The sequence below is a fragment of the Budorcas taxicolor genome, chromosome 2 (genome assembly GCF_023091745.1).
Source record: "Budorcas taxicolor isolate Tak-1 chromosome 2, Takin1.1, whole genome shotgun sequence".
NCBI lineage: Eukaryota > Metazoa > Chordata > Mammalia > Artiodactyla > Bovidae > Budorcas > Budorcas taxicolor.
The window spans coordinates 173483812-173510863 of NC_068911.1; the positions used below are offsets into that span (position 1 = coordinate 173483812).

The 27052-nt window shown below is 52.1% G+C and overlaps 2 protein-coding genes across 3 annotated transcripts; both read left to right on the forward strand.

The window, feature by feature from the left end:
• The first annotated feature begins 1925 nt into the window (after window positions 1-1925).
• Window positions 1926-21187, forward strand: HMGCL (3-hydroxy-3-methylglutaryl-CoA lyase). 2 transcript variants are annotated; one of them, XM_052660534.1, is made up of 9 exons: window positions 1926-2035; window positions 5777-5860; window positions 7922-8029; window positions 8697-8792; window positions 10775-10923; window positions 13946-14009; window positions 17944-18132; window positions 19422-19547; window positions 20521-21187. In XM_052660534.1, the coding sequence occupies exons 1-9, from the start codon at window positions 1976-1978 to the stop codon at window positions 20620-20622; spliced, it is 978 nt and encodes a 325-aa protein (XP_052516494.1). In that variant the 5' UTR covers window positions 1926-1975; the 3' UTR covers window positions 20623-21187. The 2 variants fall into 2 exon arrangements, with proteins under 2 accessions (XP_052516494.1, XP_052516502.1); XM_052660542.1 differs by lacking the exon at window positions 7922-8029.
• A 3081-nt stretch (window positions 21188-24268) lies between these two features.
• GALE (UDP-galactose-4-epimerase) lies at window positions 24269-27017 on the forward strand. Its single transcript, XM_052635451.1, has 10 exons — window positions 24269-24450; window positions 24608-24723; window positions 24812-24925; window positions 25135-25311; window positions 25584-25697; window positions 25775-25841; window positions 25933-26018; window positions 26131-26208; window positions 26424-26538; window positions 26709-27017. The coding sequence occupies exons 1-10, from the start codon at window positions 24330-24332 to the stop codon at window positions 26765-26767; spliced, it is 1047 nt and encodes a 348-aa protein (XP_052491411.1). The 5' UTR covers window positions 24269-24329; the 3' UTR covers window positions 26768-27017.
• Window positions 27018-27052: the final 35 nt, after the last annotated feature.

Sequence of the window (27052 nt, forward strand, 5' to 3'; positions counted from 1 at the left end):
TTATGAATTGTTGTTATTGTTGTTCACCCTCTCAGTCGTGTCTGACTCTGCAACCCCATGGACTACAACACGCCAGGCTTCCCTGTCCTTCACTGTCTCCCAGAGTTTGCTCACACTTATTCTAATAAATTAATAATGCCATACAACCATCTCATCCTGTCATCCCCTTCTTCTGCCCTCAATCTTTCCCAGCATAACAATCTTTTCCAATGAGTCAGCTCTTCCCATCAGATAGCCAAAGTATTGGAGCTTCAGCTTCAGTATTAGTCCTTCCAATGAATATTCAGTGTTAATTTCCTTTAATATTGACTGGTTTGATCTCCTTGCTGTCCAAGGAGATTATGAACTGTAGGATTTTTTTTTTCCTATCTCTGCCAAAATCATCACTGGGATTTAAATACGGATTGCAGTGAATCTGCGTATCACCTTTGGGTAGTGTTAACACTATGACAATATTAAATCTTCCAGTTCATGAACACAGATATCTTTTCCATTTATTTATGTCGTCTTCAATTTCAGCAATGATTTGTAGTTTTCAGTGTACAGGTCTTGAAAGTCATATTTATTTTAAATGCCATCTAGTACTTTGGAGTCTCAGACAGTCAAGAATCTGCCTGCAATGCAGGAGACCTAGGTTTGATCCCTGGGTGGGGAAGATCCCCTGGAGAAGGGAATGACTACCCACTCCAGTATTCTTGACTGGAGAATCCCATGGATAGAGGAGCCTGGCAGGCTACAGTCCTTGGGGTTGAAAAGAGTCAGACAGGCCTGAGTGACTAACACTTTTGACTTTCAGCCCTCTAGCTGCAGGCTTGAGGATTCTGTCAGCTCTCTAGTTGCTATGATGGAGGAAATTTGGGGGGCTGTGGAAGCACAACAAAACACTTATCATGTCTTGTTTTCTCTTTAGCTAAAATCTGAGTCCCTTGAAAACAAGCACAGTGACTTCTCTGCCTCTCCCAAGAATGCCAGTCAGTGAACGTACTCACCCACCCAGTAGACTCAGTGCCTGTTTGCACAGTGTGTATCTTCCTGCTTAAAATCCTTCAAATGCGTTGCTATTAAGATAGCTGTTATTAACGAGTTAGCCAAAGCCCTGTGGTAAAGTCCCTGCCAATATCTCCCATCTGAGCAGGAAGACCTCTTCTCTCTGCCTGCTCTCTAGGCATTCTGGCCTTCTTTTCATCTTTCTAAAACAATGTTTTCAAACATTTCTAATTGCAGCGTACAGTAAGAAATGTATTTTACAGTGCAACCCAGTTTGTTTTGTAATAACAAACAGAAGCTTTGTAAAGCATTACTTAGCTTTCCTGCTTATACAAGGGACTCTGATATTTTGTTTCTTTTAAAAAGTACCCACTGTTGATATTATTTTGAAAAACACCGCTCTTACGCATTCAATTTCTTTGCCTCGGGGTCTTTGCATACACTGTACTCTATCTGAAAAGCTTTTCCTGTATCCTCTTTACCTGGGTAAAGTTAACTTATTCTTCAAGGTATGTAATCAAAGGATGCTTCTCTCTCCGGAGTCTACCGCCTGCATTTAAGTCCTTAAGACCGTGATGAATGAGTTAATACATGCAAATAACTCAGAACAGCGCATGGCAAAATAGCAGTGCTTGGTCTCATTACTGCAGAAGGTAATTCTACAGCTAGCTGTACGTGTGATTGTTCACATCTGTCTTTCCACACCTCCCAGATTACAAAAACCCAGTAACTCAGGGACTGTGGTGAATTTTTGTTCATCTTTATAGAGTCCTCACTTGCCCGTCGCACACAAAAGGCGCTCAGAAATGAGGGCTAAGGAAACTGCCGAGAAGGAACAGAAACGTCGACACGCTGGGGGCGGGGCCAGCGCACGGCGTCACCACGGCGCTCCAGAGGCCCCGCCCCATGGGCGGGGTCATGCTCCCACCTAGCCGTCAGTGGTCACGTGGGACTCCGCTGAAGCGGCCGCGGTGGAAGTTGGGCCGAGATGGCGACAGTGAGGAAGGCGCTCCCGCGGAGGCTGGTGGGCTTGGCGACCCTCCGGGCTGTAAGTGCCCCGTCACGCCCAGGGCCGGTCTTGAAGGCACAGTGAGGGTCAGGGTCTAGGACTTGGCCCCTACCCTAGCGGCTGCTCCCGGAGAGGCAGAGCCTAGGACTTCCCTAGTGGTTCAGCGGGTTAAGACTCTGCGCTGCCAAGTGCAGGGTGCAGGGGTTCGATCCCTGGTGGGGCAACTGAGATCCCACGGGCAGTTCTGCGCAACCAAATGATTAAAAAAAAAAAAAAAGAATACCATTTCTCTGAGAGGCGAAGCCGGAGAGCTCTTTAGGCCAGAGTTGGGAGGTCTTTGAAGTCTTGGACACCACTCTCTGACTTGCCCAGATCCCTTGAGAGGCATGGGAAACTGACCGTCAGAGATGGGGAGCGACTCTCCCGGGTCGTGGAGACTTGGAACGCCATCCTAGGCATCCTGCTTCCCTGGCTAGGGCTCTTCTGGCTGACCCTGGCATCTTTCTATCACAGAGCTTCAGACTTCAAGTTCCTCCTTAATGAAGGTCATGAATACTCAAGAATACTCTGCCTATTCGAGTAGAAAAAGCCAGGCCACCCCTCTCTGTCCGTCTCCATTTCTAGGTCTTGTTGCGTTTGGGGACACTTGGTCCCAGCTAGCTGAGCAGGACTTGGATCGCGTGTTGCTGGATGTGATTCCCCTGGAGTTGTACTTTGGGCCAGTTCGATCCTGATGTTCCGCCTTCTCTCTCGTGCTCAGTGAGTGGAGGGAAAGTGTAGGAGACCTAACTGGGTAAAGAGTTGATTACATTGTGTTGGTTAGAGCTCAAGCTGTGATGCCCCAGCGGTTCTGAAGCTACTTTTTAGGTTGAGTGACAGATCTCTAAATTCCAGTCATATTGACCTTTAACATGGAAAAAAAAAAATCCTCAGGGTTGGTTTGGAGGTTCAGGAAAATGGAACTAAAGCATTTGACATTTTTCTAGCTCTTAGTAAGTGCTAGGTCAGTTGTTGCCTTAGAGTTTAGAAGGAGTTAAAACTGTGTAGTGGTAAAAATTACATTGTCTTGGCAGTGGGGAAGTGGGTAGGGGGCTCTCAGAAAGCCACTTCAGTGTCTACTAGACCACCCTCCCCCACCAGATCATTGCGAATAAATCCATGGAGTCCAACTTGAAAAGTTAAGAAAATTAAATGAGATGGTGAATGTCAGTGTTTGAAAAAATCCTATTGTAATGAGATGGTAGTGGTAGGCATTCCATGGGGTTACGAGCATAGATTTAATATCAGAACCAGTGCAAACTTCCTCACTTCCTAGCTGTGTGATTTGGGGTCTTTCTGAGGTCATTTCTTCCCCTATGGGAGGAGTTGGGAGAGTGATATATGGTAGTCCCTCATCATATTGAAGCGATTTAGCAGCAGCAGCAGCATCATATAGGGACTAAATGAAGTGCTGGTGGCTATAAGGTGCTGATGGCTATGGCACTGGACTTTAGTCAGTATTAGCTGTCGATATAGGTACCATAGTTCAGGAGGCTGTGGCTCAGGATTTGTGTGGTTAGAGGGGATTATTTCTATGCAGAACTGTACAAAGGGAATTAACTAGGTGTTTAACCCAGACAACCCAGGGTAGCTCAAACTGTAAAGGATGTGCCTGCAATGTGGGAGACCTGGGTTTGGTCCCTGGGTTGGGAAGATCCCCTGAAGAGCAACCCACTCCGCTGTTCTTGCCTGGAGAACTCCATGGACAGAGGAGCCTGGTGGGCTACAGTCCATGGGGTCGCAAAGAGTCAGACAAAACTGAGCAACTAGCACTTAACCCAGGCAAGAGAAAACTGGGGGGACCAGAGGGTGGCAGAGATAATGTGGCCTAGGGGTTAAGAGCATGGCTCTAGAATACACAGTCTGGATCCACACTGCTGGGTTCAGATATGGGCTCAGTAACTAGCTAACCATGTGACCTTGGGAAAATTACTTAATTTTCTTGAACTTCATATCTCTCATAGTAAAATGGGGACTTTAATAGTTCCTACCTAATAAGGTGTTGAGAGGATCATATGGGTTAATATGTAAAAGGCTCTTTCACGTGCCTAGAAAATAGTAGATGCTTCATAAATGTGAATTGTTTTGTTGTTAGTATATGAAGAGTTGTTAGGAAGAAGTGTGTTATAGAATCAAGTTGATTCTGTTTTCATAAAAGGAACTTGAAGCAAACTTAACGTTCTTTCAACAACATTTACCAGTTATTTATTGAGTCCCTGTTAGGTCTCAGGGCCTCAGGGAAATATAACAATTAATAAAACAGAGTTCCTGCCTCTTGGAGCTTATGTTCCAGTGGGATCCTTTTAGGGTAATGTACCAGCAGAGGCTGAACATCCCTACTGGAGGGAGATTCAGCTTGCAGGGACCTTCCAGCCTAGCCTGTTGACTTCATGAAATTCAGTGGCTCCTCACCTTAGCCTCTAGGAAGCTTTGTTGGCTAAAACCAAGGCCAGTTTGGGCAAGTTAAGTTCAGGCTGATTGATAGCCAGGAATATTTCCTTCCTTAAGGGTTTCGGGAATGGGGATCCTTAGCAGATTGATAGGGTCTTCCCTCATAGCTCAGTCAGTAAAGAATCTGCCTGTCAGGCAGGAGACCTGGGTTCAGTTCCTGGGTCAGGAAGATCCTCTAGAGAAAGAAATGGCAACCCACTCCAGTACTCTTGCCTGAAGAATCCCATGGACTGAGAAGCCAGGCGAGCTGCAGTCCGTGGGCTCGCAAGAATTCGGACACAACTTAGCAACTAAGCCACCGCCACCAAGTAGATTGCCAGTACCCCTGCCCCTTGCCCTACTGCAGTGTGTGTATCCAGATTAAATCTGGTGAAATGAAATTAATTTAAATAGTAATAAGTAGTACTAAGAACAATAGAGGAAAGGGAGAAAATAACCTCGTATTACTTGGTGGTGAGGAGGGGAAGATTTTCTATAGAAGACTATATATAGGGCAGACTTTATACAGAGGAGACTCCAGGTCGTTTAATATCTTCAAATGCTGAAGGTTTCATCTCTCAGATTCACTCCCCTTGTCACCACCCACCCTGTGGTCATAACAGAGCAGAGCCTCTTCCATCCCTGCCACCCCACAAAGTCCAAGACTACTCCTCTCCACACTTAGTAATTGTCCTCCTCTGGGGCAGCTATGCCCCAGGTGTGTAAGCTAAGTCACTTCAGTCATGGCTGACTCTGTGCGACCCTGTGGACTGTAGCTCACCAGGCTCCTCTCTCCACGGGATTCTCCAGGCAAGAATACCGGAGTGGGTTGCCATTTCCTTCTCGAGCAGATTTTCCTGACCTAGGGATCGAACCCACGTCTTTTAGGTCTCCTGCATTGGCAGGGTTCTTTACCACTGGGAGGGTTCAGCACCACCTGGGAAGGTTCAAGTTAAACTGGGCTTTAGGAGAAATCAGACAGTTCTGTTTGGGGACTTCTAAGTTTGAGAGGTACAAATAGGTTTGTTTAAAGTCTAAATGGCCAGTTGTCAGGTGGTTGGAAATGAGTCTGGACTGCAGGGGAGGTGGAAATGGTCCATACTGCGAGCATGAATCTCTTACTCTGTCCCTAAGTGAAATATTCCTTTTGTTCTTGATTCTAAAACAGAGCAAATATGGATTAAAGGGTGAGAAATATTGCTTCTAGTCTCAGTATTAGTGAGAGGATAGATACGTTCTTTCCGATTTGCCCCCCTGGAGAATTGTGACACTCTCATCGTGTTACTTTTTGTTTCCTCTTTTAAACCAAAGGTCAGCACCTCATCTGTGGGTACCTTCCCCAAGCGAGTGAAAATTGTGGAAGTTGGTCCACGAGACGGACTACAAAATGAAAAGGTAAACGTGGAAATCGACCAAAAGAGTTTTTACAGGTACTGAGCACTCCATGTCGTGGGTGCAGAGCTGTGCCTGACTTTGGGCCCGTCTGGGAGGCCAGGCAGGCGCCTGTGACAGTTCAGCCCCAAGTGTTGTGACCCTGGGTCCATCTCAAGGCCCTGGGGAGCGGGGGTGGATGGTAAGAGCTGCAGGAGTGCAGAGGAAAGGTGAGGGCGTGCCTGATCCAGCAACGACACATCAGGGGATTTGGCCAAAGGAAGTTATGAAGGTCACATGCCAACATTTAGCTTGGGGGTGCCCCTTACAACCCTGGTGTAACAGCAGGACAGTTGCAAAGAACCAACATGTTCAGTATGAGGAAAATTAGGTCAAATACATTAATGACTTCATAAAATGGAATACTGTGAAGCTGTTAATGATATAGGAGTATATTAAGTGATGTAAGCAGATTATATAATACTGTATATATATATATAATTACATACATATGTATAGATTAATATACATTCATATATAAACAAAAAAGTTTGTATATGTGTGGAAGCATCTTCCGAGAAAAGGTTTTTAGAACAATGCTGTGTGATAGAACTTTCTGTGAAGATGGAAATACAGATTTGAGCTGTCCCATACAGTAGCCACTTGATACATGTGGCTGTTAAGCACTTGAATTGTGGCTTGTATGGCTGGGGAATTGAATTTTTAAAATGTAGTTTCAGTTAGTTCAAATTTAAATAACCACATATGGCTCATGTCATAGATCTAAAAAGTTACCTACCAGGGTATGAACAGTGTTATCTCTGGCAGGTGTTAGGGTGGCTTTCTTTTGTTTGGGGCATATTTTTCTGAAATAATCATGGTCAATTATTTTTTAAATTAAAAAAAAAAAACTTAAAATTTTAAAGCATGCTTGCTGCTGCTGCTAAGTCTTCAGTCGTGTCTGACTCTGTGCGACCCCATAGACGGCAGCCCTCTAAGCACCCCCGTCCCTGGGATTCTCCAGGCAAGAACAGTGGAGTGGATTGCCATTTCCTTCTCCAGTGCATGAAAGTGAAAAGTGAAAACGAAGTCGCTCAGTCGTGTCCAACTCTTAGTGACCCCATCGACTACAGCCTACCAGGCTCCTCTGTCCATGGGATTTTCCAGGCAAGAGTACTGGAGCATGCTTAGCCTACCTTTAATAATGAATGTTGGTTGTAAAAGTCAGTTGTAAGCTCTCTCAGGGCATGATTTTGTCTGTTCTGCTCACCACTATATCTGTAGCTCCTAGCACATTCCTTGGAGCAGGGTGAGCTCTCAAAAGTTACTTGTGGAATGAATTAAATTCAAACAGCAGGAGAGAAATTGGGGGTGGAAGGGGCTGGTGAGAAGGACTTGGGAGTTTCAGGATTTTGGACCCAATCTTGTAAGGACTAGGCAGCCAGGGGAAGCTTTTAAGCAGGAGAGTGAGATAATAGAGACTGTTTCAGAAGGATTCCTGTGTGGGATGAATTGGTAGAGGAAGACCATGGCGTAATATACGTGGGATGATAGTAGATTTGGAAATAGGAATCCACAGAGTCTGGTGAGCAGCTAGACAGGGCGTGGGAGGCAAAGAAAGAAGTAGTGAGTGGAGCATGTGAGGGTGAGACCCTGTGCCACCTGAGACGGAAGGAGGAAGGTGTGGCCCGTTGGAGGCCGTGTCTCATAGGATCCAGAGAGTTAGTCATCTCTGCCCTTTCAGGCCATGGCTCACTGGTCTCAATCAGTTTTTGATGGGGTCATAAAGTAACAAAGCTTTAGTTTAAAAGCCCGTATGACGGGCAAATATTGTTTCCAATGTAAATATTAACTCCTTTTCAAGTGAGAAACTGCTTCCACTGCAAAATGCAGTCTGTAGAACTGGAAGACAAGCCTGTACTGCACCTGTTGGCAGGATTACGTGTGAATTCAGGTTGGTGTCTGACAGTTGAGACAGTGAAGCAGGTGCTGTAGAAAAAGCTTTGAACTAACTGCATTCTGAGACCATTTCATGACTGACTTGGCCAGCCTATCTTTTTCTGGTGTTTTCTGTCTGCATTACAGAATATTGTACCTACTCCAGTGAAAATCAAGCTAATAGACATGCTTTCCGAAGCAGGACTCCCTGTGGTAGAAGCCACCAGCTTCGTGTCTCCCAAATGGGTTCCCCAGGTGAGCCCCAGCCTGCAGGCATATCTCAGATGCACTGGAAGTAAGTGGAGGTCAGGAATGTAGGTTTCCAGTCTCCGCTTTTGTAAGCTCTCGGTGCTTCATAGTAACATGTGCAGCAAAGGAGGGGGACTTGGGAGGAAGACTCGGTCTTGGCTGTGCCCCGCCTTGCCTGGTGAGGCCTTCCCCTCCCCAGGTTCAAGGTGACGTCTCTGGCTCTAGAAGTCTAGAATCTCTAGACCTGTCTAGAGATGTGGCTTCTGTGTTTGTCGAAAGGGGAAGCTGGACAACTCCTGCATCACAGAGACAGTCAAATGGGAAGAGAGATCCTGGTCCAGCTGAGTGTTAGGTGACAGAGAGCTGAGCCCATGGTCGGGCTCAGAGCACGTTCTCAACCAATGGCTAGAAGTATCACTGGTGCTGGTGCTGCTCATGTAGAGTCGACAGTGTTAGCCACGTGGAGAAACTGGGGTTCTCACCCATGCCAGGGAGCCTTCTGGCTCATCAGCCGTCAAACAAGTAGTGAAAGCCTTGGGGAGACTCAGCTCTGCAAAAGGCCTCTTTTCTCCAAGGGTCCTGGAGAACAGAGATTTTGTGCTGAAAAGGCTTTCTCTGCCCGAGCTCTCTGCTGCCTTGGTGGTGAGTTGGCAATGTCTCCTTTGGCTCCCAGATGGCTGACCATGCTGAAGTCTTGAAAGGCATCCAGAAATTTCCTGGCGTCAACTACCCAGTCCTGACCCCAAACTTGAAAGGCTTCCAGGCAGCGGTAAGAGACTCATTTTTGGTTGGGGAGTGCCCCTGAAATGAGATGGATGGCATGGGCCCCTGTCTTGTCCCTGGGCCTCAGTCTCTGTCCCAGGATTCTGTCCGAGCGACTTGTCTCCAGTGGAGGTGGGCATCATCAGACTGACCCGGGGGGGTCCTGGCCCCACCACTCTCAGCTCTCTGATTTGACAAGTGGCGTAAACCTCTTTGAGCCTCAGGTTCTGCCCATGAAATAAGGTTAATGGTAGTACCTACCATTGTGAGGTTTTCAGAGGACAGGATGCACATGAATTACTTAGGAAGAGCCTGGTAGAAGGTGAGTGCTTAATAAATGTTCACTCTTGTTCCCGTCGTCCATCTCCTCTTCAGAGGTAAGCAAGCTGTCCACAAATTTAGAGGTAGTTGCTCGTCTCTAGCTTTTTCATCATTTCAGATGAGAATTTCTTTGGAGATGTTGATTCTGAATTTAGGCCAAAAGGGACTTCGGGCTGGTGCCGGCAGCAGCAGTGTGGGTCCTTGGGGGAAGGCCAGGACTTCTTTGTTTTTGGGATATGATTCACTGTATTAATTGCCTACGGCTGCCATTACACAATACCAAACACTCGGTGAAAGAGGTGAAAGAGAACAGAAACGCTCTCTCTCCCAGTCGGCAGGCTGGAAGTTCGCACAGGGTGGCAGCAGGCCTTCGGAGGGCCCTGAGAGGGTGTCTCTCCCTGCCTCTCGGCCAGTTTCCGGCGATGATTAGCAGTCCTCAGTGTCCTCAGCCTGTGGGCGCATCCCTTCCGTGTCCGCCTCTACCTTTGCCGGCCTTTCCTCTATCTTCACACGAGCGCCTTCTTATTACGGAGTAGAGACCAATATGACCTCATCTTAACTCTACATCGGTCTACAGTGATCCTACTATCAAACAGGTCACATTCTGAGGTTCTGGGGGTTGTTGTTGTTCAGTCACCCAGTCCATGTCCAACTCTTTGTGACCCCATGGACTACAGCGCACCAGGCCTCCCTGTCCCTCACCATCTCCTGAAGTTTGTCCAAGTTCATGTCCATTGCATCAGTGATGCCGTCCAGCTGTCTCATCCTCTGACGCCCTCTTTTCCTTCTGCCCTCAGTCTTTCCCAGCGTCAGGGACTTTTCCAGTGAGTCCGCTGTTCACATCAAATGACTAAAATCCTGGAGCTTCAGCTTCTGCATCAGTCCTTCCAGTGAATATTCAGGGTTGATCTCCCTTAAGATTGATTGGTTTGATCTCCTTGCTGTCCAAGGGACTCTCAGGAGTCTTCTCCAGCACCACGGTGTGAAGGCATCAATTCTTTGGCGCTCTGCCTTCTTTACAGTCCAGCTCTCCCAACTGTACATGACCATGGGAAGACCACAGCCTTGACTCTATGGACCTCTGTTGGCAGAATAATGTCTCTGCTTTTGAACATACTGTCTAGGTCTGTCATAGCTTTCCTGCCAAGAAGCAATTGTCTTCTGACTTCATAGCTGCAGTCATCATCCGCAGTGACTTTAGAGCCCAAGAAGAGGAAATCCGTCTACTTCCACCTTTTCCCCTTCTATTTGCCATGCAGTAATGGGGCTGGATGCCATGATCTTAATTTTTTTTTAATTTAGTTTTAGGCCGGCTCTTTCACTCTCCTTCATGCTCATCAAGAGGCTCTTTAGTTTCTTTTGCTTTCTCCCATTAGAGTGGTATCATCCGCAGATCTGAGGTTACTGATGTTTCTCCCACCTGTCTTAAGACTTTGAGCATGACCTTCCTCACATGGGAGATGAGTGCAATTGTCCAGTGGTTAACACGTTCTTTTAGTACTACCCTTTGTGGGAATTGGGTTGAGGATTGACCTTTTCCAGGATAGTACTGGGGGTTAGAGGGACACAATTCAACTTATAGTAGTACTCATGCGTCACAAAATTCACTCTGGGCGGGTATTCCATCAAAAGAAAACTGCTGAAAGGAATTCACCTGGCTGTTGGCAGGTTGCTGCCGGAGCCAAGGAAGTGGCCATCTTTGGAGCCGCCTCTGAGCTCTTCACCAAGAAGAACATCAACTGCTCCATAGATGAGAGTTTGCAGCGGTTTGACGAAGTCTTGAAGGCAGCTCAGGCAGCCGGTATCTCTGTGCGGGGGTGAGTCTGGCCACGCTCGTGCTGCCTCTCCATTCCTCAGAGCATTCTGGAACAGGGCCAGCCTCTGACTTCCGCAGCCTCCCTCACAGGCTCCTTATCCTGGGTGCAGGGAGCCAGAGCTCCACACCCAGAGGTCTTTTCCCAAGTAAATGGGGTCAGAAGAAATCCTGGCAAGTGCTTTCTCCAAACCTGATTTTTGGATCTTTTCACCCCGCGAATCTAGCAGGACAGGGTCCTAAACAGGGCTGGTGGAGGTCAGTGGAACCCTGGCTCCACCACTAGCTCGTCACACATCCCTGAGGAATCCCCTCGGCCTCTGAGGTGTCTCCAGCATCACATCTTTAATGGCAGTAGTGCCAGGCGTTGTCCACGTATTATCTGATGGTAGCCTCTCAGTTGCCCAGCATGGAGGGCACTCTCCCCACTTCCAGATGACGAAACTGAGGCTCCAGAAGGATGAAGAGTCTGCTGTAAGGTCACAACCAACTGCAGCCAGAATGCGCGTCTGATCACATCACTGCCTGGTTGAAAGTCTGTCAGTGCTCGTCAGCTCCAGACTTCAGCGGGTTTACAAGCCCCTACCCAGTTCAGCCCCTGCCAACTCTCTGCAGCTCACGTCTCCCCTCTGGCCCCGTTTCCTCTGCACACTGCATTCAGCCAGTGGGATCTTCTTTCCGTTTGTCACACAGGCCAGTTCTCTCCTGCCCCTGGGCCTTTGCACGTGCTTTCCGTAGACTCAGACCACCCTTCCTTCTACATCCTACTTGCCAGGGCTCACTCCTGCTCCCCTTTAGGTCCTCTCCTGGTGCCAGTTTCTCCAAGAAGCTTGCTTCTCTTCCCTCAGGTGGAGTTGGTGCCCCTCCTCTGGGCTCCCAGAGTCCCCTGGACATCCTCTGACATAGCACTTACCGCTTGTTACACTCTCCGCTGCCTCCCGCCTCCCACTAGACTCTGTGCTCTGTGAAGGCAGAGCCCACATCTCCGTCGGTCCCTGGCGTGTACTGTCTCCCAGCTCTGGGCCTAGCACATAGTAGGTGCTCAGAAACCAATGGGTGGATGGATGGATGGGAAAGCAAGGACGTGTCAGGTCTGCCTGACTCCCAAGTCTGTGCTCTTTCCTCAGCATTTCTTTTAGCTTTTCCATGCTCAGCAGTGATTGGAGAGTAAGGAGAATGAAGATGGCAAAATACACTGAGTTGTTTGAGTCTGAAATTATTTATCCAGCAAACGTTTATTCTGCCTCTTAATGTGCAGCATCATTTGTTAGACTCTAAAGGTTTTAATGGAGCCTCTGCCTCAGTGCGATGAGTGGGCTCAGAAGCCATCTACACTCAAGATCCAGACTCCTCACCATAGCTCAACAAGACCCCATGATCAGGATGGTGGCCTCCTCTCCAACCCCCTGTTGTACCTCTTTGCCCCTTGCTCCCCACACCTGTTTTTCTGTCCTTTGTTGTATGTTTTGAACACACGTTACACACGTTAGTCCTCAGTCGTGTCTGACTCTTTGTGACCCCATGGACTGTGGTCCACCAGGCTCCTCTGTCCATGGACTTCTCCAGGCAAGAATACTGGAGTGGGTTGCTGTTTCGAAGAATTGATGCTTTTGAACTGTGGTGTTGGAGAAGACTCTTGAGAGTCCCTTGGACTGCAAGGAGATCCAACCAGTCCATTCTGAAGGAGATCAACCCTGGGATTTCTTTGAAAGGAATGATGCTAAAGCTGAAGCTCCAGTACTTTGGCCACCTCATGCGAAGAGTTGACTCATTGGAAAAGACTCTGATGCTGGGAGAGATTGGGGGCAGAAGGAGAAGCGGACGACTGACGACGAGATAGCTGGATGGCATCACCGACTCGATGGACATGAGTCTCAGTGAACTCCGGGAGATGGTGAGGAACAGGGAGGCCTGGCATGCTGCAATTCATGGGGTCGCAAAGAGTTGGACACGACTGAGCGACTGGACTGAACTGAACTGAACTGAACTCTTAAATTGGACTTCCCTGGTGGCTCAGTGGTAAAGAATCCGCCTGCCAGTACAGGAGCTGCAGGTTCAGTCTCTGGGTCAGGAAGATCCCCTGGAGAAGGAAATGATCACCCACTCCAGTATTCTTGCCTGGAGAATCCCAAGGACAGAGGAACCTGATGGGCTACAGTCCACGGGGTCGCAAAGAGTCAGACACAACTGATCGACTAGACAGCTCTTGCACCTTGGGGCCTCTGCACTGGTCCTTTGCCTGGAACGTGGCTCTTCCCCATCTCAGCTCCAGTGTCGCATCCTCACAAGGCTTTCCTGGGCCATCCTAGCTGCGGTCGGCCTCCTCTGGGTGCTCCTGCCACACTTCCCTTGTCTCCTTCATGGCACATCACTTTCTGAGATTACCTCCTTCTCCTACTAGATCTGATTTATCATCTGTCTCCCTAACTTGAAACCTTAAGCTCCGTGGCGGTGGGGACCTGCTCGGCCTTGCTCACTGCACTTCTCCAGTGCCTGGCGCACCGTGGGAGCTCAGTAAACCTCAGTCGGATAAATGAGTGTACGCGCCCCCGGCCACAGCCGCTGACCCCTCGTTCCTCAGGCCGGCCCAGCTTTCCTGTGCCCGCTTCGGTTTCATACGCCCTTGGTCCTCTGCTGAGGGGAGCCCCACCCGGGCCCACGTTCTGCTCTCCTTACCCCATGGGGTCAGCTGACTGCTCGTGGAGCCTCTCTAGCTCCTCCTCCATGGCTGGCCTCTGGCTGCCTCTCCTGAGACCCAGGCATCGTCGGCCTCCTCACCCACAGGCCTGTTGGCTTCTTCCCTTCCCTGCGTGGCGCTGCACTGCCCACTCCTGGCGCTGAGCGGCACTGCCATCGTCTGGCTCACCATCATGGAATTAGCCTTTGCCCTGGGCCCTGGGCCTCCTGCCCAGCCTCAGGTTTGGGTGGGGCTAACCAGGGCGATGTGTCCAACAGCCAGCCTGCCCCAGCCCTGTTGGCCAGAGAGCCCAGGCGCACTGACACCATTCCTCCCTGTTTTCCCATAGGTACGTCTCCTGTGTGCTTGGATGTCCCTACGAAGGGAAGATCTCGCCGGCTAAAGTCGCTGAGGTCTGTTTGTGTGTGTGTTCGGCAGGGGAGGGGCGGGTTCACGAGGGGCTTCTATGCCGGCCCCTGAGTGTGCAGGTTCCTCTCGCCACCCTTTCCTGGTGGGTCACTGATTTCATTTGTTCACTCAGCTCCTTCCTTAAGACCCTCTGAGAGCACAGCCCTGCACTCATCCCAGTGGGGGGCCACTCCTAGCCTGGCAGGGAGTATCTGAAGCCCCTGCCCTCTACCCCAGAGCGGAATCCTCTGACTCAGTTCCCAGTCTGGTCAGTGAAAGGTGATGACCAAGGTGAGGATCCTCTGCAGAGGGCTTCCTTCTTGTGCTTGGGGAGACATCCTGGAATGCGAAGTCAAGTGGGTGGGCCTTAGGAAGCATCATTACGAACAAAGCTAGTGGAGGTGATGGCATTCCAGTTGAGCTATTTCAAATCCTAAAAGATGATGCCATGGAAGTGCTGCACTCAATATGTCAGCAAATTTGGAAAACTCAGTAGTGGCCGCAGGACAGGAAGAGGTCAGTTTTCATTCCAATCCCAAAGAAAGGCAATGCCAAAGAATGTTCAAACTACTGCATGCCGAGATCCAGCCTCAGCCGAGTCCAGGGATATCCTCAGGATGGACGACGTCGGCGAATGAAGAAAGATAAAGAGATAACATGGGGTGACCCAGCTTCTTCGAGCGAGGCCCATTACTTTATTTTTCTCGAGGCTTTTATACCCTGAGTTATACATACAGCAAGGTGAAAAATGCAGAGTCAACTCAACATTCCATCAGTAATAACTTTTATCGATATCAGGTTCCTTCCTGCAAAAGTCTTATTTTCTGTACATCATCTTCTATTCCGGAGGCCTGTTGATATTCCATGACCTCCTTTTGGTAAAGGTTGGTCAGCCAGAACACCAGAACAATGATTTTCCCTTAAAGTGTTTCTTCTTAAATTCTTATCCTGGGTCACCCTTAAAGTACAGAGTTACATTTTTATGGAGCAAAGATTCAGCAGGTTACAGCAAAGAAAGAACGTATTAACTCAAAGTCTAATGTTGCTAATGCTAAGGCTATTACTTGCTTCTTCTACATCCTGACTATATGCACTCCCAGGAACACAATGGTTAAAGGATGTGAGAACTTGGCAGCAGGCATTGCATAGGCTCAACAATGTTGCAAGAGACTGGATAAAGCTGCCAAGTAAGCCAGAATGCTAACAGAGGGTTTGAAACACTCCTTTCATGCCCAGGAGATTGAGAAACTAAAGCCCAATGTTAACTCTTTTGGTCAGGGACAGACCCCTGCTAATGTCAGAAGAGCTGGTGAAAGACATAAAATAATAAGACAGATTCTGGTTCGGGGGTAGATGCTCGAGCAAGTTCAGGCGGTCCCTTGAGTCCTGATCTCGCCTTTGCCCGTCAGGCCTCTTCCTCATGATCTTTGCCATGGGTGGGATTCTCCACGCTGGCTCCCGGCAACTGCACAATTGCAGTCATCTCACACACTAGCAAAGTAATGCTCAAAATTCTCCAAGCCAGGCTTCAACAGTACATGAACTGTGAACTTCCAGATGTTCAAGCTGGTTTTAGAAAAGGCAGAGGAACCAGAGTTCAAATTGCCAACATCTGTTGGAACATTGAAAAAGTGAGAGAGTTCCAGAAAAACATCTACTTCTGTTTTATTGACTACACCAAAGCTTTTGTGTAGATCACCACAAACTGGGAAATTCTTCAAGAGATGGGAATACAAGACCACTTGACCTTCCTCCTGAGAAATCTGTATGCAGGTCAAGAAGCAACAGTTATAACTGGACATGGAACAACAGAATGGTTCCAGATTGGGAAAGGAGTACATCAAGGCTGTATATTGACACCCTGCTTATTTAACTTATATGCAGAGTACGTCATGTGAAATGCCGGGCTGGATGAAGCACAAGCTGGAATCAAGATTGCCGGGAAAAATATTAATAACCTCAGATATGCAGATGATAGCCACCCTTATGACAGAAAGCTAAGATGAACTAAAGAGCCTCTTGATGAAAGTGAAAGAGGAGAGTGAAAAAGTTGGCTTAAAACTCAACATTCAGAAAATGAAGATCATGGCATTCAGTCCCATCACTTCATGGCAAATAGATGGGGAAACAATGGAAACAGTTAGAGACTTTATTTTTGAGGGCTCTAAAATCACTGCAGATGGTGACTGCAGCCATGAAATTAAAAGATGCTTGCTCTTTGGAAGGAAAGTTATGACCAACCTAGACGGCATATTAAAAAGCGGAGACATTACTTTGCCAACAAAAGTCCATCTAGTCAAAGCTGTGGTTTTTCCAGTAGTCACGTATGGATATGACAGTTGGACTATAAAGAAAGCTGAGTGCCGAAAAATTGATGCTTTTGAATTGTGGTGTTGGAGAAGACTCTTGAGAATCCCTTGGACTGCAAGGAGATCCAGCCAGTCCATCCTAAAGGAAATCGGTCCTGAATATTCACTGGAAGGACTAATGTTGAAGCTGAAACTCCAGTACTTTGGCCATCTGATGCAAAGAACTGACTCAATGGAAAAGACCCTGCTGCTGGGAAAGATTGAAGGCAGGAGGAGAAGGGAATGACAGAGGATGAGTTGGATGCATCACCAACTTGATGGACATGAGTTTGAGCAAGCTCTGGGAGTTGGTGATGGACAGGGAAGCCTGGCATCTTGCAGTCCATGGGGGTCACAGAGTCAGGACACGACTGAGCAACTGAGAAGAACACAGTGCAGGAAATGAGTTCGAGCAGCCCAAGAGCTTGTGTCATTTTGTCCTCAAAGCCACCCTGCAGGAAATTCCTTGGTTAGAACTCCATGCTCTCAATGCCACGCGCCCGGGGTTCGATCCCTGGTTGGGGAACTAAGATCCTGCATGCGGCACAGAGCGGCCAAAACAAACAAACGGATCCCCCTGCACATCTGGAGTTACTGTTCTCCCAATTTATGGCTAAGGAAACTGACACTGACTGACTTGCCATGCAGGTCGCATACGGAGAAAGCAGGTCCCAGCCCCTGTCTGTCTGCCTCCAGCGCCCTCCTGCCCTTCCTGCACACCAGGGGAGCCACTGCTTCCTGAGAGAGGCCGCTGCAGTCCAGACCTCAGCCTCCTGTTCCCCCAGTCCTCCCCAAAAGCTCGTCCTCGTTTTCCAGGAGCAGAGATTGAAGCTCAGGAAAGTGAGGTCCGCTGCTAAGGTTCCCTAGCCAGTGAGCAGCAGGACTGGGGCATTACTTCAACATCACGTCACTCCGCCACCCGCCGCCTTTGCTGCATCCTCTCCCGCCCACCGGCTGCCACGGGCTCCTTGTCACTCTGCCTGCGTGGGCAGTGGAGGAGGGGGCCCACCATGTCCCTTATCCCGCAGACCATCGTTGAGTATCGAGTATCGTTTCCATTCTCGGCCCTGCCACATCCTTCCTCCCACTTCTCCCCAGAGCAGCGGAGGGCAGCATCTCCTCGTGGAGCAGATCCTGCTCTGGTTCTGCCATGATCTTAGTGGTTTATGGACGGGCTTCTGAACTTTTCATAGCCAGGCCCTTCTCTTAAAAATATAGAACTAGCGCTTCAGACCCCTGACCTCATGCATCTGCTTACCAAGGATAGAGCCACGTGAAGGGAACAGTTCTCCTGAGTCCCGCCCCAGGCCTGACGCCGTGGGTGAGGTGGTAAGGGAAGGAAGCTGCAGTCTGAGGCCCTTGGAGGAAAGCTGCAGGGTTAGAGCCCGCGGCCTGTACCGATGACCAGCGCTGCTCCTCACATCTGTCTCCTGATGAGCAGAGTGAGGATTCAGTCCCACTCACAGAGTTAGTTGTAAGGAGTCTCTGGTCCAAGAGGAGCTTGGTGCCTTGGACAGGGAGGTGTTCTGCGTAGGCCAAGGACCCTGGCTTGAGGAATCCGGGTCCTCTAAGAGCCTGCTTGTCTCCCCAGGTCTCCAAGAAGCTGTACTCCATGGGCTGCTATGAGATCTCCCTGGGGGACACCATCGGCGTGGGCACCCCTGGGGCCATGAAGGACATGCTGTCCACTGTCCTGCATGAGGTACCAGTGACAGCCCTGGCCGTCCACTGCCATGACACCTACGGCCAGGCCCTGGCCAACATCTTGACGGCCCTGCAGGTAATCAGGGCGTGTCCTCGGATAAAGGCACACGTCCATTCTCTCAAAGGGCAGGGCGGCAGGACGGCTGTGTTTCAGTCATTCTTTCAGCAAGCCTTCACTGTGTGCCCACACCTGTGTGCCAGGCCCCGGGCTGGCCACGGTGGACACAGACATGCCACCCTGCCCTGAAAGTGCCTGCATCTGTCTGTCAGAGGAGAGACAGTTAGGTGATAATCCTAACTCACTGAGACAATGTCATGGGGACTGAGGACAGTCCCCATCCCAGCTGTGGGTGGGGGTGGGCAGAGAGGATTCGCCAGAGAATGCCTCAGTGAGGCTTGAAGGACATGAAGCTGAGCAGTTGAAAAAGGGAACCGGAAAGGTGACCAGGCAGCCCTGCATTGTAAACAAGACTAAGGTGGGGTCGGGAGGACTGGGCTGCCCTGGCCCCACCACGGCATGCAGGGCTGTGAGTGCGCATGCGTGCACCAGTGGCCAGGGCAAGGGGGTGGGGTGGGGGGAGCCTTTGATGCTCTTTGCCCAGACTGGACCAAGACCTCAGATTGAGTTTCTCTTGAGGTTAGCTTCTTGTGGGTTGGCCCAGAACAAGAGTCCCATGGCCCAAGAGTCCCTTAGAAAGTTCTGCATGTCTGACCACAGGCTGCCTTGCTGCAGGAAGTCTAGCATAGTGTTTAGGTTAGTAGAGCAACCCTGGGCCGCCTTTTTTTTTTTCACCCATTTTTCTCTCTCACGTTACCTCCTTGAGGCTCATGTCTTTAAGCCAAATGATTCTGAGACTTTCTGGGTCTTATTTTCTCAGAGTTGAGGCTTAAAGAGAGAGAAAATGGAACAGTCATCTAGGAAAGTGGGAGCAACGAGAGAAGTGGGATCAATCCAGAGAAGCGACCTTGGGGTCAGAGGCCTGATGTGGGGTGCAGGAGGGGGTGGGAAACAGGAAAACAACAGGGGCCTGAAACCACAGCAGTTGGGAGGAGTTACTTTAGGTGAGCCATCAGGAAGGGCGTCTCTGAGGTGGAGGCTTTTAGGCTGAAGAGAAGTTGAAGAGCCAACCATGAAAGGAAGGAGGAAAGATTCCTGGCAGCGCAAACAGTGTAGCAAAAAAGACTCACACTGTTTTAGGAACCAAAAAGAGGAACAGTTTCTTTCAGTGGGATTTTCATAAGCTGAAGGAATGAATAATTTGAGTGGAATTTCAGGCAGCCACTGAGAGGGAGGTTTACGAGGACCGGCTTGGTAGGCTCAGACCCCCCACAGTGACAGCCATGTTGCACCATTCTTGTTTTCAGATGGGAGTGAGTGTCGTGGACTCTTCCGTGGCAGGACTGGGAGGCTGTCCCTATGCGCAGGGGGCGTCGGGAAACCTGGCCACCGAGGACCTGGTCTACATGCTGGCTGGCCTGGGCATTCACACGGTAAGCCCGCCTGCCCCCTGGTGGTGACGGCCACGAACTGACCGGAGCTCTGCCTGAAGCCAGAGTGGCTGGGTTTGTTCCGGGTTTCTGTGGTGGTGTTGGTGCAGTTAAGAGGGGAAGGGTGTCAAGGGGCTAGGGCCTTTCTGTCACATGATTTGGGATAACAGAGTGTGGTCGATGGGGCTATGAGAAGGCCAGGCCCTTGGCGTGAGTTTGAGAGTTCCATCCGAGGCGGCACCAGGGTGCAAGGAAAGAGCCCTGGAAGGGGCAAGGCCCCTGCCTGAAATGAGTCAGTTCCCTCTGGTCCTTTGTTTTCTCCTCTGGAAAAAAGAGGGCAATAGAATTGCACGCCCTCCCCTCCCGCCCCCCGGGCTCTGCCAGAGTCAGTGAGGGCCCGAAGTGTGGGCTGGAAGCACTATAGCATCTGTGCTTTGAGATCACACAGGCTGGGTTTAAAACCTAGTCCTGCCACTCACAGGCTGTGTGACCTGACAGATGACTTCAGCACTTTGGGCCTAAGAAGTGGGAATAAATAATAGCACTTATCTCATAGGATAAGAAAGAAAATGTAGCCCAGAGCTAAGGAAATAGTACACAGCAGTAAATAGAGGCTTTCGGTGTGGCCTTTTTAGTTGGTGTTTCTACCCCTGCCTCTCTGCCTCGTGACCCTTACTTCATACGCATTGTGGGCCCGACGTGTGCTAGACCTTGGAGTACCGAACAGGACTACTAGCTCCCTTCCAGGGTGCAGCACCTCAAACCATGTCACATGCTGATGGCAGTCAGAGGGGAACCCCACATGCCAGGAGGACACCACTTCACAGACAACCGGCGTCCCGCCATCAGAGGGACAAGAGCGTGATTGTCTTCACCTTCACTTTCTCAGCAGCAGGGTCTTCTGTCCAGTCGGATGTTTCCCTGGGTGTTGAGGGCAGGTTTTTCTTAACTGCATCCTCTGACTTGTTTCTCAAAGGGTGTGAACCTCCAGAAGCTCCTGGAAGCCGGGACCTTCATCTGTCAAGCCCTGAACAGAAGAACCAATTCCAAAGTGGCTCAGGCTACCTGTAAACTGTGAGCCACTTGGTCCCTGAGCCCTGGGGACTGTGTGGGAATAGGGACAGCTGTGGATGAATCATGGATGGGCACATGGAAATGGGAATGCAGTCAACCGGAGCAGGCACTTCACTGTCAGCTCTGCACATGGGTCTCTCCTGGAAGGAAGGAGGTGGACAGGAGCTGCCTGGCTTCAGGCCCTCCCTGCCTGACCTGAGTATGAGTGAGAGGTTTGGGCAGCTGGAGGTCTCCTTCCACCTGGACCCAAAGGCCCAGGAGTTGAAAGCCTGAGGGCTCTTGGGAACCCAATTCTCTGGCCTGGGTTGATCCTCAAGTCTCATTCTGGGTGAAACCTGCCAGCTGGCCACTCTCCACAACTTGCTGCTGCCATATTCTTGAGAGCCGTCGCTCTGACTTTGTAGGGCAAAGGGGCCTGGAGGAATTTTTCCCTCAGCTGGCAGAGGGCACTTGGTGAAAGGGTGAGGGCCGAGCAGCTGTGGTGGCCACCTGCCAACTCCAGCACCTCTGCAAAATCTCCACTTTGAACAGGATTGTTGAAAACATATTACGTAATTAAAGGTTTAATGACAACCATTCCAGTGTTCTCTTGTGCAAATGTGTGTATACATGGCCGGGGTGGGGAAGCATCTTTACATTTCCTCTGAGAGGAAAACGGAGGCTTCAGTTTATTAACCTCTGAATTTTCTCTCTCCTTCTCCTGAGAATTGGGGAAGTCGGTGGTAATGACTTACTCAGCACTCCAGGGAACCCTGGAGAGGTTGTTTCTGAGGCTGTTGGCTCTGTGACCAGGACTGTTTGTGGCACAAGGTCCTCTGGGCCAGGGCAGGCGTAGCTCTGTCCTGTGTGGGAATAGGGACAGCATTCCCATTTCCATGTGCCCATCCATGATTCATCCACAGCTGTCCCTATTCCCACACAGTCCCCAGGGCGCCAGTCAGCATCCCTGCTGGACTCCAGCAGGCCCAGGGCACTCCAGGCTGTGGGACACCCATGTGCATTTCTTCCTCTGCTCCGGTTTCCTCATTCAGTACGTGTGTATGTTAGTGGCTCAGTCGTGTCCAGCTTTGCAGCCCCACGGACTGCAGCCCACCAGGTTCCTCTGTCCATGAAAGAATACTGGAGTGGGCTGCCATATCCTTTTCCAGGAGAATCTTCCCGACCCAGGGATGGAACTGGGGTCTCCTGAATTGCAGGCAGATTACCATCTGAGCCACCAGGGAAGCTCCTCATTCAGTATGTCACACCTTTATACACATCATTCCTTAGCCCTCCCTTTATTTTAAAGAGAAGCAGAACACTATTTTCTAGCCTACTATGGTAGGCAAGGTGCAAACCGTTCCACGAGGTTGGGGGCCACTGTGTGCGTGAAGGCTGAGCGCAGTCAGCGCTGTAATTCGTATTTTAGTCTCAGGGCTCCCTCCAGGCCTTTGGCGGGTTTTTTAAACTAGATTTTCCAGAACGGCAGCCTGTGAGAGACCCCGACCCACTCCCTTCCATCGGCGCCGCCCCTCCAGCCTCTCCGTTCCAGGAAGCCATCTACTTCACGCCAGGCTTACTGACAAAAGGTGGGAAACCTGGGGTTGAGAGCGGAGCCGCTGTCTCCCGCGCCGCGCTCGGCTGTGGCTCCTGCTGCAGGATGGCTGCCGGGCGCCGCCGACAAGCCGCATCTCCCGGGGCGCAGCGCCTGCTTCCAGGGATCGGGACGGGGGAGCACGCCAAGTCTCGCGGGCCCCGGGTGCCGACCGCGTGTTCCTCGGTCCACCGCCCCGGCACCGGTCCGTACCGTCCTCTGCAGATGGTGCCGCGCAAGCGTCCTGGAGCCGCGGCGCTCTTGGTCCACTCGGCTCCCCGTACTGCCGGCTCCCAACCGACACGTCTCTTGGGGGCGTGACGGGGGGCGGGTCCAGGGCGGAGCGTCGGCTCTTAAAGGGACCGGTCACGGAGCACGGGAGCCGGCGCCGTTCGAGACTGCGCGGGGCGCGTGGTGCGGAGCAGGTTTGGGAGGCTGATGGGGGGTGGGGCCGAGCGGGTTTGCGAGGGGCCGGGTGGTCCGCTGGGAGCGAGGGGGAGTCTCGGGGGTCCGGGCTGCGTTCTGGGCAGAGTTCCGCCTAGGCGGGCTCGCCCCCGCGGCTCCTAACTCTCGCTGCCTTGGCTGGAGCGGCTAGGATTCATTCATTCCCGGCTGGGGGCCTCCTAGTTCTGCCCCCATCCAGCCACTGCCGGAATCCCCAGCCTGAGACTCTAGGGCACGCGAGCGCTCAAGGCCCTGCGCCCCCCTCCTTCCATTTTACTGATGGGGAAGACTGAGGCGAGAGCTGACCATAGATCACCCCGCGTGTCGGAGGGAGGGCAACCTCATCGGCCTTCCTGCTTCTCTGGGGGCCCCTCCACCATTTTCGGGGGGCCTGCACACTGCTCGGTGCTCGGTGGGGCGGGGGCGGGGGCGGCTTCAACGCCTAGGGCAAAGTCCGACGGGAACCGGTGGGGGCGGGGGGCGAACTGCTCAGGGAGGAGCGGGACTAGATCCAGATTCTAAACCCGCCGTCACTGGCTATGTGACTTACGCAAATTACTTAACCTCTCTGACCTTAGTATCCTTTTCTGTAAACTGGCAGTAATAACACCTGCCTCATTAGGACGTTGGAGGAATTCAGGGAGATAATGCAAAAGTGCCCAATACAGAGCCTGGCACGCAGCGGGCGTTCAGTCTAGTGGGTTAGCAACTGTATGAACCCAGAACAGGATTAAGGCTGCTTGGAGGAAGGCGGCTGCGGGCCAGGCTGCCCCAATGAAAGGCCTCTGTGTCTGGACTTCCTCCCCCGCCAACCCCACCACCGTCTCTGCCCGCGGAGTTTGTTCAGGGCGGCGGTGCACACCTGGCAGTGAAATCGGGGGCCAAAGCCACGTCTACACCACCGTGTTGAGTGCCGCCTACAATTAGGCGGGATTCTTACCGCCAGGCCAGGAGTGGCATCCGCACTGGCTGAACCAGCCTGACCGACCTGGGGGTGGGGCCCACTCCAGGACTACAGTGCTGCAGCCCCAGGGCTGGGCTCAGCCTGCCGGGCAGAGGACCCACCCTGAGGCCATCTGCTGTATTTCCTGCCTCTCCCAGTTGACCTCTGTGGGTGCAAAAAGGGTGCAGGGGGCAGGGAGGGCTGCTTACCCCAGGAGGTGTTAGTCACTGAACCGAGGAGCCAGTTTGTACCAGTGATGGTGGAGGGACTGGGGAGGCCTGGGTCTGAGCAGACACCTCTTCCTGGCCTCTTGCGAATCCAGTGCTGCTGCCGCGTTTCCTTCTGTCCAGAAATGTCCAGTCCCCAGATGCCTCAGGGAAGCAGTGTGGAGACTCAGGTTCCATCTTCCCAACCCCCAGTCAATTAGGGCTAGAAGTTATGGTGCCTGTGCATCCATCTCCACCTATACCGTGTGATGGGCCTTTAGAATCACCACATCTGACCCTTCCATGACCACATACTCATACCGTTATAAACTCCATGTTATAGAGGCGGAAACTAGGGCCAAGAGAGAACTGTTCTCCAGGGCCTAAGGCCAGAAAGTGATGCTCTTCAGCCTTGGACCAGGGCTGACTCCAGACCCACCCTATTAACTAGGACACACCACTGCTTCGGACACGTTTCCAGGTTGAAAGAGGCTCTGAGCAGACAGCCTCGGCCACTTCTGAGTCTCTGTCCTGAGCCAGGCATAATGGCAGAGAAGGTGCTGGTAACAGGTGGGGCTGGCTACATTGGCAGCCACACCGTCCTGGAGCTGCTGGAGGCGGGCTATTCGCCCATGGTCATTGACAACTTCCATAACGCCATTCGTGGTGAGCCAGACAGAGGGAAGGGGCCTGGGGCTCCGGGGGGATGGAAGGGAAACCCTGGGTTCTACATCCACCTCCAAGGGGTGTATGCCTGGCCAGTCCCTTGGGAACCCAGCTCCCCATCGCCTCTGATTTTGATGGCCTCTGTGTGCCCAACCAGGAGGGGGCTCCATGCCTGAGAGCCTACGGCGGGTTCAGGAGCTGACAGGCCGCTCTGTGGAGTTTGAGGAGATGGACATCTTGGACCAGGCAGCTCTACAACGTCTCTTTAAGAAGGTGGGCGCTTGGCAGGAAGGCAAGCAGTGGGCACTTCCAAGGGCTGGGCCTGTAAGCCACATCTGATCCCAGCTTTGCCACCCTCCAGCACAGCTTCATGGCGGTCATCCACTTTGCGGGGCTCAAGGCTGTGGGTGAGTCAGTGCAGAAGCCCCTGGATTATTACAGAGTCAACCTGACAGGAACCATCCAGCTTCTGGAGGTGAGACCTGGGCCAGGGACAGACCCTGGGAGGGCCCCGGGCCAGGCAGGCAGTACCAAACACGGTGGCAGAGCCCAAGCTGGCTCACACACTGGACACGTCTTCAGCTCTCAGCCACAGTCTCCCCTTCTGTAAACGGGAGCTCACACCTCGGCCTCCTCCACCTGGGGGGCTGGCAGGGGCCACTGATGCCTCTCCTCTGCGGGCAGATGATGAGGGCCCATGGGGTGAAGAACCTGGTGTTCAGCAGCTCGGCCACCGTGTACGGGAACCCCCAATACCTGCCCCTGGACGAGGCCCACCCCACAGGTGGCTGTACCAACCCCTATGGCAAGTCCAAGTTCTTCATCGAGGAAATGATCCGGGACCTGTGCCAGGCGGACAAGGTAAGGGCCCCTTCTGCCTCAGCCTGGGCCCCACTCTTGGGCCCCTCACAGCCTGCCCCGAGCCCCAGGATGGGGTCCTGAGCCACCCTCCCCGAGGCCAAAGCTGGGGCTCAGGAAGTGGTGGTGACTTCAGACCTTTCGGGGAGGGCTGGATCCCCTGCTCCTTTCTAAGGACAGAGAATGAGCAAGGTGGGGTGGGGGAGGCGGCTCTGGATTCAGGTGGGCCATACAGCTTGCACCCCAATCCCCTCTGTCTGACATGCATCCCACAGGCCTGGAACGCAGTGCTGCTGCGGTATTTCAACCCCATAGGCGCCCATGCCTCAGGTTGCATCGGCGAGGATCCGCAGGGCATCCCCAATAACCTCATGCCCTACGTCTCCCAGGTAAGGAAGAAGGGAAAGGAAGGGGGTGGGCTCCACGGGTGAGGGCCTGGGAAGAGCTAACCTGACCTCCAACCCAGGTGGCGATTGGGCGACGGGAGGTACTGAATGTCTTTGGCAATGACTATGACACAGAGGATGGCACAGGTGAGCCCAGGAGCCGGAGGAGCCACCAGGGAGGCTGAGGTGGGACAGAGACTGTAACGGACCCCTCCTGCAACCACTTCCTCCTCTGCAGGCGTCCGGGATTACATCCACGTCGTGGATCTGGCCAAGGGCCACATTGCAGCCTTGAGGAAGCTGAAGGAGCAGTGTGGCTGCCGGGTAGGGGGAGAAGGGAGAAGTGGGGGAGACGGAGACAGAGGCCGGGACCAATGGGGCCCAGAGGGAAGTCAGTGCACCCCCACCGCAATCTCTGCCCTCCTTTCCTGGGCAGATCTACAACCTGGGCACGGGCACAGGCTATTCGGTGCTACAGATGGTCCAGGCCATGGAGAAGGCCTCCGGGAAGAAGGTAGGCTGGCAGCCCACCCTGCCCCACCCCCAGCCCCTCACACTGACATACCTGATGGGCACCTGAGTCCCACTGTCTACTCGAGCCTGCCTGAGGCCTTGACGCCTAAGAGCGAGACCCTGCTTCACACCTCCATTTCTGGAGGGCTGGTCAGCAACTTGGTGGGTGATGCCAGGGCTGGTTCAGCTAGGCTACAACCGCCCCCTCTCCTGCAGATCCCATACAAGGTGGTGGCCCGGCGTGAAGGCGACGTGGCTGCCTGTTATGCCAACCCCAGCCTGGCCCTCAAGGAGCTGGGCTGGTCAGCAGCCCTAGGGCTGGACAGGATGTGTGAGTGCTCGCCCTAACCCCTGACCCTGGGTGCTTACCTGACTGCCGGGAGAGACTCGGGAGCCAGGAAAGGGCTACTGGGGTCCAGGCTGGCCCATCCTGGGCTGCCCAAGACGCTGTGGGCCCTGCACTCAGTGTGGCCCCTGAGCACGGACCTTGTCCCGTTCCAGGTGAAGATCTATGGCGCTGGCAGAAGCAGAATCCTTCAGGCTTTGGCACGCAGGCCTGAGACCCTGGCCTCCCACGAACCAGAAAAGGGAGAAAAGCAACTGCCTGCTCTCCAGCCTCTGGCAGGAACCCAGGGGCCCCAGAGGCTCCACTACCTCGGACCCCAGCTGGGCCCACTGAGCCCGCCGGGCACAAGGCCCAGGTCTCCAATGACCAGGTATCGGGTCTGTGTGCCACAGGGGCCAGGACCCATGTGGACCACCAAGGCTGAGTGGTGTCAGCAGGGCCTTAAGACACACAGAAGCCCCTCTTCCCAGGCACTAATTTATACTGCTATGAAGGAGAG

What these genes read in the sequence shown, in the direction of transcription:
- GALE (XM_052635451.1), top strand. Translation starts at nt 24,330, where the DNA reads ATGGCAGAGAAGGTGCTGGTAACAGGTGGGGCTGGCTACATTGGCAGC. An exon ending in TCATGCCCTACGTCTCCCAG is followed by an intron (nt 25,698 to 25,774) that starts GTAAGGAAGAAG and finishes CCTCCAACCCAG; the next exon opens with GTGGCGATTGGGCGACGGGA. An exon ending in TGACACAGAGGATGGCACAG is followed by an intron (nt 25,842 to 25,932) that starts GTGAGCCCAGGA and finishes CCTCCTCTGCAG; the next exon opens with GCGTCCGGGATTACATCCAC.
- HMGCL (XM_052660534.1), top strand. Translation starts at nt 1,976, where the DNA reads ATGGCGACAGTGAGGAAGGCGCTCCCGCGGAGGCTGGTGGGCTTGGCG. An exon ending in CTCCCAAATGGGTTCCCCAG is followed by an intron (nt 8,030 to 8,696) that starts GTGAGCCCCAGC and finishes TTTGGCTCCCAG; the next exon opens with ATGGCTGACCATGCTGAAGT. An exon ending in TGAAAGGCTTCCAGGCAGCG is followed by an intron (nt 8,793 to 10,774) that starts GTAAGAGACTCA and finishes GGCTGTTGGCAG; the next exon opens with GTTGCTGCCGGAGCCAAGGA.